General features: G+C 50.1%; 1 protein-coding gene across 12 annotated transcripts in view; it reads right to left on the bottom strand.

Moving 5' to 3' along the window:
• The window catches only part of CACNA1B (calcium voltage-gated channel subunit alpha1 B), a 191,756-nt gene that overhangs the window by 42,301 nt on the left and 135,412 nt on the right, over nucleotides 1–14,043 (bottom strand). For 7 of the 12 annotated variants that reach the window (XM_043566709.1, XM_043566698.1, XM_043566701.1 and 4 more), the window contains exons 25-32: nucleotides 14,019–14,030; nucleotides 11,768–11,864; nucleotides 10,000–10,160; nucleotides 6,706–6,843; nucleotides 5,724–5,925; nucleotides 5,326–5,490; nucleotides 4,914–5,024; nucleotides 4,412–4,495 (exon numbers count right to left, since the gene is read on the bottom strand). In XM_043566709.1, coding sequence (XP_043422644.1) covers nucleotides 4,412–4,495; nucleotides 4,914–5,024; nucleotides 5,326–5,490; nucleotides 5,724–5,925; nucleotides 6,706–6,843; nucleotides 10,000–10,160; nucleotides 11,768–11,864; nucleotides 14,019–14,030 — 970 coding nt within the window. The remainder of the gene's footprint in view (nucleotides 1–4,411; nucleotides 4,496–4,913; nucleotides 5,025–5,325; nucleotides 5,491–5,723; nucleotides 5,926–6,705; nucleotides 6,844–9,999; nucleotides 10,161–11,767; nucleotides 11,865–14,018; nucleotides 14,031–14,043) is intronic. The other 5 variants (XM_043566704.1, XM_043566706.1, XM_043566707.1 and 2 more) reach the window with 1 other exon arrangement.

Here is a 14,043-nt window from a genome sequence, read left to right as displayed (position 1 = left end):
GTTTTAGCACTTTTCCATACATAGACCTTGCGTATGTATGCTGTTAGGTTTACTGTCAGGACTGCTAATGCTGTAATGGCATGCAGTCAACTACTCACTCAGGTAATCTACTCAGCAACCATCCTAAACACTCTTTATCAGTGTTACATTTTTCCAGATTTCATCAATAGCTAATAATGTTATCTGGGAATAATGACAGCTTTGCCTATTCCTGTTCTAATACTTAGACATTTTATTCATTTTTCTTGTCTTATTCATTCAACAAGTGTCTACTGAATACCTAAAGTGTCAGACACTATTCCAAGTCCTGGAATATGGCAGTGAACCAAACAGGCAAAAACCTCTGTCTTCGTGGGGCTAACATTCAATTTATTTAACTGACCAGGACCTGAAGTTCAATGTTGAAAAGAAGTAGTGCTTACAAATATCATTGCCCTTCTCTGATTTTAAAGGGAATTGTTTCCAAATTTAACCATTATATGATGTTTGCATAGGATTTTTTGGTAAATTCTCTTCATCAAGTCAGTAATTCCTAAATTACCAATAATTTCTATTATGAATACAATTTGAGTTTTACCGTACATCTTCTCTGGAGCCAAGACAGAATCACATTAACAGTGTCCTTTGATCTCTTAATGTAAATTAGACTTTCTGATGTGTCTGTATCTACATTAATGAGTGTGGATTATGATCTTCCCATATTATACTCAATTAAAAAGTTTTAGTATCAAGATTATACTAGTCTCATACAAATAGCAAATGTTCACTCTTTTTCTATTCACTGGAAGAATTTGTTTAGGATTGGAATAATCTTTCCTTATATTTTAGGTGGAAACCTAACACATAAGACTACTATAATCAGTGGTATGAGCCACGTCAGGACATGGATCCCAAGGTAAAAGACAAATCAGTTATCACACCTCACACTTCCTACTTCTCATAGGCTTCCTCGGGTTTCAGAGATGGCATTTACCACAAAGGAAATACTGCTGTGACCTATTTATCAGGTGACACAAAGCTGCCGGCTTTGAGAGATTTCAGAGCAAGAGAGGGGTCTCTAGCAGATCCATGCTGCAGTACCAGGAGCACTATACCTTAGGCCATAAAATGCAACAGATTCCACAGTGCTGGGGTATCTGTGGTAGATAAAGACACTGTGTGGAGTCGCTGGAAAGCCTACATAGAAAAGCCAATGCAAAGACCTAGGATTCTGGAACAAGGCCATGTCATCTGCTACAGACATCACCAATGAGAGGGCTACTCCTGGATACTGGGCCCTGGGTGGAGACTGCATCTGACCATGAAACAACAGTGCCTATGGTACCAAAGCTTCTCCTTATGAGTATATGTAGCAGGCCCATCATCAATCCTGCATATGACAGAAGTGCTGCATCCAGGGCCGAACCCAAGCATGTCTAGAAGACACAGTCATATGACAGGTGGCCCAGTGCCTCAGACGTCTCACCTTTGCTGCAACTCTGTCTTCCTGAGCTCACCCTGACCCCAGTGAATCATGGGATGATCACTATAGCCAACCTGATTTATGGAGCAGTTGGCTCAATAAATTGGTACAGCCTCAGTAGAGTCCCACACAGAGACAACCTTAAAGGCAGTGGTGAAGCAGAGCTCTGGGTGGTGCTCTGGGTACCTCATCAGCCATGGTGTCTATGGAGAAAGAAGTTGCCTGTGGTATGGACTACAGGACCTCTGGCAAGAGCTAAAGCCTTGTCAGGACTCCAGAAAGAACAAAGTTTGGGGAAAGGCTGGATGGGCCTGGGGAATGTACGTGACGTGCAGGTCCTTGTAATACACAACCAGGTCCACCAGAGCATCCAAGGCTGTAGGGGCACTAAGAACCAGCTCCTGAGATTGTTTGCCCAACAGGTAACATCCAGCCTCCATCCTCACCAGCCCCAGTGTTTATACAGTAGATCCATGAATGAAGTGACTGTGGTGGCTGAGATGAAGGCTGTGCCTGAGCCACCCAGCTGGGCTCCCTCTCAACAAAGCTGATCCAGCCATGGCCGCTGCTGAACATCCAGCCTGCTATGAGCAGAAGTCAGCTAGGCCTTTACAGTGTACCACACTTCAGGCTGTCAATCAGCCCCTTGGTACTAAGTTGCTTACATGGGAATCCTTTCACCTGGAAACGGCAGTGATTTATCTCAAGTGGGATCACTCATATCCTGGGTGTGGGTTCGTCTTTGCTGACGGAATACCTTGGCCTACGCTAGTATCAGAGATTCATCAACATGGGATTCCACATAACATCAGCTCAGCATAAGCACAGGAGCTACAAAGGACACATGACTCAGGATCCATATCATATTCAACATCATTCAGGAGATGCTAACCTGATAAAATGTTGAAACAGACTCTTAAAGGCACAGATTAAATGCTGGCTTGGTGCTATATACCTCATGGGGTTGGGATGTTGCCCTTTAAGATGAACTGATGGCCAAGAGGTGGTACTGGGTGCCCAACTGGTAAAACGCCCAGACCCAGGAAGCAAGGGGTAGAATTCGGGGTAGCCCCTCTCAGTATCACTCCAGCTACTGAGGGCAGACTTTGTGCTCCCTCTCCCCAAGTTTAGGTATGGCAAATCTAGAGGTCCTGGCTCAAGGAGTAGGGAAAGCTTCCACTGTGGAACATGCCTTAAGAAAAACAGGCAGAGCATAGTTTCCATACTGGTCAGGGTATTTGATGCTGGTTATTCTTTGTTTTATGTTTGCTTGTTTGTTTGTTTACTTTTTGAGACAGAGAGAACAGGGAAGGGGTAGAGAGAGAGAGAGAGAAAGAGAGAGAGAGAGAGAGAGAGGGAGGGAGGGAGAGAGAGAGAGAGAGAGAGAGAGAGAGAGAGAGAGAGAGAATCCCAAGCAGGCTCCACACACCGCACTGAGCCCAACTCAGGGACTGATCTCACAACTGTGAGATTATCACCTGAGCAGAAATCAAGAGTTAGACACTTACCTGACTGAGCTTCCCAGGTGCCCCATATGCTGGTTATTGAGAAGGGCAGAGCTACCAGTACATAGGGGCAGGAAGAAGTCTATCTGGACATCAGGAGGTTCACTGGGGCCTTTCTAGGTGTTTCTATGACCAGTCTTAACTATGACTGGACTACCACGGCAGCTGGAGCACAAGTATAGCAAGCAGGGACTTAGGTTACAGTGGATGACAGTGTGGGCCACCTACCAGGCCAGCAACCAGAGCAGCAGATGGCCACCATTCAGGGGACCTCAAAAGGGTCAGAGGAAGAATGAGTTAATGAACATCAACTTAACTCAGATCAACTCCAGCTGGTTACCAACCCTCTTCTTCCAGAGATGGTGACCAGCACCATCCTGAAGAATGAGTGAAGTAAACCCAGTGTGAGGTGTGTACAAGAGTTGAGCAGAGCCAGGGTGGCACAGCAGACACTTGTTACCACTGAACGGGCACCATGTGGCCCTGTTACCATGGAATCTGACATTCCTGCACCCCCAGCAGGTGCCAGAGCCTGCTTTGCCTGCACACGGGGTATACTCAGAAGAGCCGGAGGTGTCTGACCATTAACACCTCCAGCTGTAGCCCTTAGCTGAGCACTAACAGGTACAGAGGAAGAGGTTTGCGGCTCTGAAGTGCGACCACCCCCAGTGAGGGATGAGCCAAATTCACCCCCAACTTGGCTCCAGATACATTTCTGGTCCTCCTCCTCTTACCCATCAGTTCCCCAATCCACTCTCTAATGGTTCTGCCTGGGACTACTTCCTAAGAAATGATTTGTACAAGCACCCCATCTCAGGTAATGCTCCTAGAGAATTCAACATAAGACAGAGATGAGATTTTTTGCCATTTAATTCTAAGAGAAAGCACTGTACTCAAAGAATATTGCTTTATGATTCAGATTCTTTGAAATTTGTTGAGACAAGTTTATATTCTAGCACTTGGTCAGTTTTTACATATAATCCATGCATGTTTAACATGAATGAGATTGTCTAGTTTTATTTATACACACACGTACAAACATGTAAAACAAACCTGGTATTTTAAAATATCCTATATTCTTGTTGATTTTAGTTTATGTAATTTTGGTGCCAAATTGTTAGATTTGTTAGACACACACAGATTTAAAAGACTTTTGTCTTCCTGGTCAGTTGTTACCATGGAGCTCCCAGGTGGCTCTCAGGCCACCAAACTGGAAGACCTTTTGGGAACCACTTTCTTATCCAAGAAAAAGCATTTTTTTTCAATCAGTCCTCAGTCCCCAACTCCACCTCTGGAGAGGAGACTCCTTCTTTCCAGGGGCTCCTGGGGAACTCTAGCAAGAGAAGAGGAGCTAACACTTAGGACCTGGAGGCACACTGAGGGAGCACCACCTAGAAGGAAATCACGCTGGGGCCCTCGAGGAGGGACAGGAAATGCTACTTACCGCAATCTCTGTTACTAAAATATCAGTAATACTTCCCAACACAGTGACAAAGTCAAAGACATTCCAGGCATCTCTGAAATAGTTCTAGAGAGAAAAAAAAAGCAGTTACTGCTAGTGGCTGGTGAGGGTTTCTGCCAGGCAAGGAGTTGCAAGACGTGGCTCCTAATCAAGAAAGGGGCAAAGGGACAGATGGGCCACCCCAGGTGGGACACCACAGCTGGGTAAGTAAACACCTGTGGGCCTGGGCAGGTGCAGACTGAGAGCTGTGAGTCCAGAGAGGAGGAATCTGGCTCCATCTGTCTCCAGGAACTGAGCTGGGGGCAGAGCTCAGGCAGCTGAGAGCATTAGAGCAGCCCCTTCCTTAGCGCCCCTACAAGGTCACATTTCCTCTGGGGGCTTGGGGGATTCCCAGCTCCATGCTGTAAGTCTCTGCAGGTCTCCCTACAGATGGGGAGCCACAATGCAGACCACCAAGAGGCCAAGAGGGAGTCAAGGCACCTACCAGCACCCCAAAGGCGATGATCTTCAGCACGCATTCCATGGAGAACATGGAAGTGAACACAATGTTCAGGCATTTCAACATCAGCTCGTATTCATAGGGTGCATTGTAGAACTGCACAGGGAATGAGTGCCATTGGCCATAGGTTCAACTGCCCCAAGACACCCCACCAGGGATCACCCTGACCTTCTGCCAGAGCACTGCATGCAGAGAGAACTGCATGCCTGCCCAGCACACGGACACCCCATCCTGCTCTCCCTGTCTCCTCCTAGGACATTCTCACCAACTCAGCCCATGCGCAACCTATGGCGCTGGCTTCCATAGGCATCCCATGCTGACCAGGACATGGTCAAATGTAACTACAGTTCTCTCACACCCAGCTGCCACCCACTGCCCCCGTACTGGGCCCACACACCTTCATCATCAGCACCACCGTGTTGAGGGCAATCATGGCCATGATGAAGTACTCAAAGGGCGGAGACACAACAAACGTCCAAGTCTTGTACTGGAACGACTGCTTGTCCTGGGGCATGTACCGTGTCAGGGGCTTGGCGCTGATGGCAAAGTCAATGCAAGCCCTCTGTGTGGAAAGAAAGGAGCACTGAGAACTTGTCTGGGGAGAACCCCACACTGTAGCACCCACTGCACCCACGCCTGTCTCCTTCATCCTCGCAGGCAGCCCTGACCACCCACACTCAGTCTCTCTCTGTGCTGTACTGGCTTCCAATGGTCCTGCCCATGCTGCCCATCAAGCGAGCCCAGCAGAGTGTCCACTGTACATATGCACAGGGGACAGAAGAGGGAGCCACCCACCTCGTTCTTCTCCAGGCTGCACTCAGACATCACCTTGTCCCCCTGCTCCTGGAAGGTGATGATAATCAAGGCCACAAAGATATTGACGAAGAAGAAGGGGAAGACCACAAAGTAGACCACATAGAAGATGGATAGCTCCATGCGGTACCCGGGGCTTGGGCCCTGCTCCTCATAGGTGGCATCCACAGAGTGTTTCAGGACCCTGTGTCAAGAGCAAACACCAAGAGTCAGGGGAACCCCTGAGTACAGACCCATGGGGAAGTCAAGACCTGTATCACAGGTGAGGCTTCCATACCTGAGCCCAGAGATGGCAAGAGAAAAGGAGGCTCAACATGGCAGGCCAAAGCCTGTCCCACCCCACCCCCCAGGACTGCAACCTCCTGGAGGTGGGCTACCTTACTGATGGGGTTTGTACTCAGGACTGTTGGAGAGCCACCAAGGGGAGGTCTCCAGTGCCTAATGTCCTAACCCCAGGAGAGGTGGAGGCCCAGGAGTTGTGCCCTGCCCTGCTCACTCCCGGCTCACACCTGCTCATGCCCAGCTCACCAGCTCATACCCAGCCTCACCTGCCTTTGGAAAGCCCTGGGCCACCTGTCAGAGCATTGATCCCACCTTCTGAGTGGTGGTCCTCCCTGTTATCCAGTGTGGCAACTGAACACATACATCCTTCTGTCTACCCTTAACTGAGGCCAGAGGAGTAGCACAGGGAGATGCTGAATAGCCCCATTCACTTCTGACCTTCAGCTACTCAAAAAGGACTTTCAGGAAATCACTATGCGGTGTGCTTTGGTGTAATCTCCTCCTCTTCCCAGGCCACCCCACTCCTGGAAGGCAGAGCTATGTCTTACCTGGTAGATACAAGAGCCTATGGGGTATTTGCTGAGTGACTAAAACACAAACAGATGCAGAGTATGGGACTCCCTGTCCGAGTTGCCCCTCTTCTCTAGCCTGATCAAACATAATGAACCATATGAACACTCACATGGGCCACCCTTCTCCCGTGGACACTGTGAACAGTGTCAGCAGAGCCCAGAGCACATTGTCATAGTGAAAATCGTATTTCTTCCACTGCCGTGGTTGAGCTTCCACTTCCTCCTTCTCATAATCCAAATACTGACCCCTGGAGATGAGAATGTAGAGGAGGTTAGAGGATAAAGACCAAGGATCCAAATAAACCCATTTGTCTATGGCCAACTGATTTTTGAAAGGGCTTCCCACCCAATGGAGGGAAACACCATCAACAGATGGTGCTGGGACAACTGGGTATCCACTTGCAAAAGAAGGAAGTTGAACCCCTATCTCACTCCATCTCCAAAATCCAACTCAAAAAGGATCAAAGACCTAAAGGTAAGAGCTAATGCTAGAAAACTGTTAGAAGAAAACACAAGGGGGCGTAAGATTTGGGAAGGGATTGCTAGATATGATACCAAAATCAGGAGCAATAAAAGAAAAAAGTAGATAAATTGGACCTCATCAAAATGTAAAGCTTTTGTGCTTGAAAGACATCATCAACACACAGAATAGGACCAAATATTTGAACATCCTCTCTCTGACAGGACCTGAATCTAGAATATATAAAGAACTATTATAATCAATTACAAAAAAGACAAATAACCCAATTAAAAAATGGATAAAGATCTGAATAGACATTTCTCCGAAGGAGATATACAAATGGCCAATAAGCACATGAAAAGATGTTCAACATGATGAGTCATCAGGGAAATGCAAATGAAAACTGAATTGAGATATCACTTTATACCCACTGGATGGCTATAATTAAATGTTTAAAAAGGAAAATAACAAGTGTTGGCAAGGATATGGAGAAATCAGAACTCCCCCACACTGCTGGTAGGAATATAAAATGGGTCAGTCATACTGGAAGTCTGTCAGTCCCTGAAGCTGGTAAACAGATTTACCACATGACCTATCAATTCCACTGCTAAGTATACACTCAAAAGAAATGAGAGGCGCCTGGGTGGCTCAGTCAGTTGAGTGGCAGACATCGTCTCAGGTCATGATCTCATGTTTTGTGGGTTCGAGCCCCGCATCGGGCTCTATGCTGACAGCTCAGAGCCTGGAGCCTGCTTTGGATTCTGTGTCTCCCTCTCTCTCTGCTCCTCCCCTGCTCACGCTGTGTGTCTGTCTCTCTCTCAAAAATAAATAAACGTTAAAAGATAAATAAATAAAACATCTGTCCACACAAAAACTTTGTACACATGTTCACAGAAGCATTAATGACAATAGCCAAAAGATGGGAACACCCAAATGTCCATCAACAGATGAATGAATAAATAAAATGCGGCATATCTATCTGCAGAGCGGAATCAGATCCAACCACAAGAGGGAGTGAAGTTCTGACACACACTACAGCACGGGTGACCTCAAAAACATGGTGGTAAAGGAAAGAGATGAGACACCAAAGACCACATATTTATGATTCCATTTACATGAAACATCCAGAACACGGAAAACTAAAGAGGAAAAAAATAGATCCATGGTTGCTTAGGGTTGGAGATGGGGAGCTAGTGGGTAGTAAAGGGTACGGGGTTTTTTGTGTTGTGTTTTTTTTTTTAACTTACGAAAGTGTTCTAAAATTGACTATGGTGGTGGTTGCAAACATCTGTGAATATACTAAAAGTCACTGAGTTGTTCACTTTCAATGGATGCTTCGTAAGAATTGTTATCTCAGTAAAAACAAAGGATATCACTGAATGGGGAAAGGATGGTCTTTTCAGGTAAATGGTGCTGGGTCAACTGGATATCCATCTACAGAAAAATTTATTTTTATCCATACCTCACCTAACACACAAAGTCAACTCCAGATAGATCACAGATCTCAATGTCAAACGCGAAACTAAAACCTTTAGAGGAAAACATAACAGGGCATTTCCCTGACCTTTGTATAGATTTTCTGAAAAGGATACAAAGAGTACTAAACATAAGAGAGATAAATTGGACTATATTACAATCAAGATTTTTATTTTATTTTTTTATTTTTATTTTACTTTTTAATTTTCAAATGTTTATTTCTTTTGAGAGAGAGAGCACGTGTGCATGCACACACACGTACGAGTGGGGCAGGGGCAGAGAGAGAGGGAGAGAGAATCCCAGGCAGGCTCTGCACTGTCAGCATACAGCCTGAGGGCTGTACAGCATACAGCAGGGTGCGACCCCACGAACCGTGAGATCATGACCTGAGCCGAAATCGAATCAGACACTTAACTAACTGAGCCACCCAGGCGTCCCTAAGACCTTGAAGACATAATCCATAGATCTGGCAATGGATGCCTATCCAGGACTTCACAAAATTCCTACAAATCAATCAGAAAGTGAAAGACATCCATACAGGAAAACAGGCAAGGGCTTGCATAGACCCTTTCCAGGGATACTGGAGTGGTCAATCACCTGGTGAGGCACCCAGCCCAAATTAAACCACAGAGAAATGCCACCAGCCCAACATGAAAAAGGCTACAGATCCAAAGATGCAACACACCAAGAACCCCCTGGTGCACACTACTGGAGTTCTCAGCCACGTGGCAGGAGTGCGATTTTACACACCTATCTGGCAGCACCGGCAGAAGCTGAACACAAGCACAGTGCACGACCCTGCAATCTCACTCCCAGGTGTGCACACCTCCTAGAACTGCATGTGTGTGCCTCCCAGCAGACACATACTGGGACAATCACAACAGCACTGCTCACAAGAGCCTCAGACTGGAAATACCCCCCATGCCCATCAGTCACAGAGTGGGTAAATTCGTGGTGGTGTATTTACACGAGAGAATATTACATGAACAGAGGCAGCTGGGGCCATTGCCTGTGGCTGGAGAAGCAGCCGCCCACACCACCTTGCTCAGCACCCGCACCAGCACCCGCCTCCATTTCCCCTAGTTCCTCCCTGAGGGCATCTCTCCTGTTTGCTCTGGAGTGGGGCTGGGTCCAGAGAGGCCTGAGGCCTCGCAGTGATGGTGAAAGCAGCTCCAGGCATAGGGCAGCCCCTCTGATCCTAGAGTCTAGCCTAGAGCTCCAAGATTTGCAGAGCCCTCAAGCAACACCCCAGTGACCCCCCCCCCCACCATGTGCTCCCTGATGTCTATGGGCAGGAAGAGCATGTCCCTCAGAAGTGCCTGGTCCCCAGCTCTGCTGAGGAAAATGAGCCAGAAGTCCCAGTGTGACCCTGGGGACAGAGGCACAGCCCCAGCTCTCTGGTGGACCCCAAGCAGGCTCCTCCCAGAGCCCTCACTGGGCTCCCCACTCCCAGCCCTGCCTGACTTACCGGCAGTCCCTCTCCAGCCCCTTGGACTCATCCGTGCAGTAGAAAAACTTCCCTTTGAAGAGCTGCACCGCAATGACAGCAAATATGAACATGAAGAGCATATAGACAACCAGGATGTTAAGGACGTTCTTCAGGGAGTTCACCACACAGTCAAACACGGCCTGGAGGGGAAGAGAGCTCAACTCAGAACCTCCGGGCCTCCCCGTATCCGAGGACCGTCGAGGCCATAATCATGGAGGGAACTGCTGCCCACTGACTTAACACAGGAAGCTGCCTGCCACCGCCTCTCCCAGGACGGGATGAGCGGGCAGGAGGTGCTAGAGGAGGTGGCCTGGGCAGACGGGCTGGACCCTGACTGGAAGCTGGTGGTGGAAGCCTGGGTCAGGCTACATAAATGAGGACAACCTGGAGCCCAGGCCAGCGTGTGCCAGGGGTGGCTGACAGGGAGGGAAAGGAGTGTGTACGGGGATACGGCCAGACCCTGCTCCTGCACCCCGGCCTGCCAGTGGGTCATACTTTGCCCACGGGTGGGAGCCAAAATGGGGCAGAGAGGCAACAGCGCTGTGGCCAGCTCCAAGACAGAAACTTCTGGCGTGTTTTGGTATGGCCCAGAGGTGACTCTGTCATCTGTTACTGCCACCGCCAGAGCTTTTTCTCAGATTCTTCCCCACCCAGAAGCTCGGCTTTCCCTGAATGCCCAGTACTGCTGACCCTGGCCCTGCTCCCTATTTCTCAGAGCTGAGGAGACTCCCCCCATCCTGCTCCAGCTGTGCAAAAAGGCAGACCCACAACCATCCCTCAAGACACTGCCTGGCACAGTCCAGACACCAGCAGCTGCCTCAGCAAATGCAGCCACTGCCCACTTCCATGGTGTCCATGACACCCCTGACCCCCCAGGCCGGGTCCAGGTCCCTGCTTGACACAGAGGGCCTTTGGCCGCCTTCAAGCCACCCGCCGCCCCAGTCCACCCCTTCACAAGCAAACTGCCTTCTGCAACCCCCACACTGCTTCAGGCCTGCAAGGGTTACATCCGCACGCTGCTCACAACACTGTACTACACAGTTTTGTGGGATTAAATGAGTTTAAGCATCCAAAGCATTCTTCACAGTGAGGAAGAAGCTCAGTGACTATCATACTTTAACACAACTCCCCAGGTGTTCGGGTCCATACTCTTTCCTTTATCCGGAACCTCAGCCACACCCATCCTCAGGGCCAAGCCCAGTAACCATTTCTCAAGAGCCCCTACCTCCCTGCATGTCCCCCGGGACCCTCCGCTTCTCTCGGCAGCCCCTTCTTCCCTGTACCGTGTCTGCTGCCGGCTTGAGGAAGAAGAGCCTTACAGAACACTACTGACACTAAGCGTTCCTTGCGGGGGAGTCGCGGAACTGAGAGAGCCTGACCCGCTCACACAACGCACCATCTGAGAACACAAGTAGGGGCCCTCCCTCAGCGCTCTCATCCCACCCCACGTGGAAGCTGCAGCCAGACAGGGTTACTTCTACGTGCACACGTGCACTCACACATTCATGTGCATACCACACACATGCGTGTGCATACCCGCATGCAGTGCAACCTTGTACACACAACACACACATGCACTCACATCTATGCACCCACGTGCACACACTCACAAGCATAACTACATGTACCTATGTGCACAATACCCATACACGTACGTCTAGACCTACGCTCACATGTACGTGCACATCCGCACACACGTGTATACACAGCCCTGCACACTCCTCAAGCCCCAAATCCACACTCTCACCTTAAGCTTAGGCAGCCGTTTTATGGTCTTGAGGGGCCGCAGGACGCGCAGGACTCTCAGGGACTTGATGGTGTTGATGTCTTTCCCTTTGGATCCTCTAGAAGGGAGAAGCCACACATGCAGACAGGCAGGATGCACACTCATGCTCAGATTCCACAAAGCCTACTGGGGTCTGGGTTAGGCTCTCCTGAGCATTTTGCCTTAGGCCCCAGGGCAAACACTCAGGAACAGCGAGGCCTCTGCATCTCCTCCTACAGGTTGCATGGCAAAGCCCTCATCTGAGCAGATGAGGGCCAGGGCTGGGTCAGCAGTAACTGGTGTAAGGGAATGCTGGGTTTCCAGCAGGAAAGAAGCCATTCTCCCACACCACGTCGGCCACTTCTACCCCAGCACTCCCCTAAACCAGCTTCCTCTGGCCACCATGCTAAGACCGGCAATGGAAATAAAGAGGACAGAAGGGGGCTGGCCCCAGGACTGCAGACCTAGCCTGGGCCAGCCCATGGAAACCTACAAGCCATTAGTGCGAGAGCCTTGTGGAAGGGCTGGTTTCTCTTGCTCTCCAGCCCTGGTATAGGGAGGTAGGGAGGAACATGTCTGGATCTCCCTGACTGTACTCGCTCAGCTGCCCCCACACTCCTCCGGATGAGGTAAAACTGACAGAAAGGGGAGAGGAGAGGGAGGACAGGCATGCTGGGAGGGGAGGAGGGGAGCAAAGTAAGAAAAAGAAAACGTTAGATGAATACAAAGTGACGCAAGGGACAATGCAATGCAAGGGGTGGACAAAGAAAGAAAGAAATACTAAAGGGAAGAGAAAGAAACAGAGAGGGAGGGAGGGAGAAAAAGCCACAGAGACAAAGAGAGCAGCAGACCAGAAAACCAAGATTGAGGGAGTGGGGCAGTGGGAGGGGGGTGGGGGGGTGGGTAAGACAAGAAGTCAGGAAAAAATTCCAGGCACCAGATGCAAGCCTGGAAATCCAGGACCTGTGAGTCCTGATCAGGCAGCCCTCACAGGAAGCCAGAGCAGACCCAGGTGGCTCTCTCAGGCTGCCAGGGCCCCAGGAAATGTCAGACTCTGGGGGCTGGCCCTCCTACCAATCAAAAGCCAGGGCTGGTGGGCAGGGTGGGGGGAGCGTCCCAAGTGGCCTTCACAGACTTCCGAAGGAAGCAATTCTTAGAAGCAAGGCCACACTCCATGCTCAGCAGTGGTTGAGGACTCAGGGCTGGGGGCCCTATTCCATCCTGTTCAGAGGCCACTTCTCTCCAAGCTCCCAAGGAGCCTGCACATGAAGAGAGGGGGCAGGGCCACCAGTGGTCTTCTCTGGACTCCAGCCAAGCTCTAGGGAAAGTGAGCTACGAGGCCCAGGCAGGATCTGTGGGTTGAGGAGAGCTGGAGAGCCCCAGCCCCCTATATCTCTCAAGACCCAGCTAGGGCCTACAGTCCAGAACCAGATCAAACTCTCTCTGAAACACCAAGCTTCCAGATGGGAAAAACCCAGCCTCCAGACCACCACGTCGGGTGTTTCTATACCCCAGCATTCCTGACACCCAATCCCAAACGAGGTTCCTCCAGCAGCCCTGCTAAGACCAGCACAGAGAGAACAAGAGGCAGGGTGGGTGGGTGGACACCTGAGGGAGGCAGAAGGGAGGGACACCTGCTTTGGTTTTCTGGGGGGAGGGCTCTCTGCAGGGGCGGCCCTCGGGTGTTCTGTGTTCTGTTTCTCTCCTGCCCGCTCAGAGCCTTTGTCTTGCTGAGGCCCCCAAGCTGGATTGCACCCCTTCCCCTGTGTCACTCCCAAGCCCCTCACTGACACTTTATATACAAAGAAAGCCGGTTAAGACCCCCACAGAGGCAGTTGTGGAGAACAGAGAGGAAAGAAAGCCCCGTTTCTGGAGAAGAGACGTGGGAAGGGATTTCAGGATGCCCGACATCCTGGCAGCCATGTTTGCAGCGGCTCCCCCCTGAGCCCTCACTGCCCTCAGGGCCCATGTCCCCAGCCTCCACCACTCACTTGGGGCACCTCCCCACCAAGGACTGGCCATGCCAAGCCCCAGTCCCAGCCCCAGCCCCAGCTTCCAGCCCAGCCCCTGGAGGTGAGGCAGGAACATGTGGCATGGGGACATGGCTCCTGGCAGCATGCATCCTGGACGGTGGAGGAGGATGAGCAGAGGTGAGGCATGGTGGTGAACCGGCCCACAAGGGGCCATGCTGTGCTATGATGTGGGGCAGTACGGGGCAGAGGGAAGGCATTACCCCATGAAGCTCCTACCGAGAGTCC

The sequence above is a fragment of the Prionailurus bengalensis genome, chromosome D4 (genome assembly GCF_016509475.1).
Source record: "Prionailurus bengalensis isolate Pbe53 chromosome D4, Fcat_Pben_1.1_paternal_pri, whole genome shotgun sequence".
Lineage (NCBI taxonomy): Eukaryota > Metazoa > Chordata > Mammalia > Carnivora > Felidae > Prionailurus > Prionailurus bengalensis.
The sequence above is the reverse complement of the archived record's forward strand: the minus strand, read 5'-3'. Positions and strand labels throughout refer to the sequence as shown.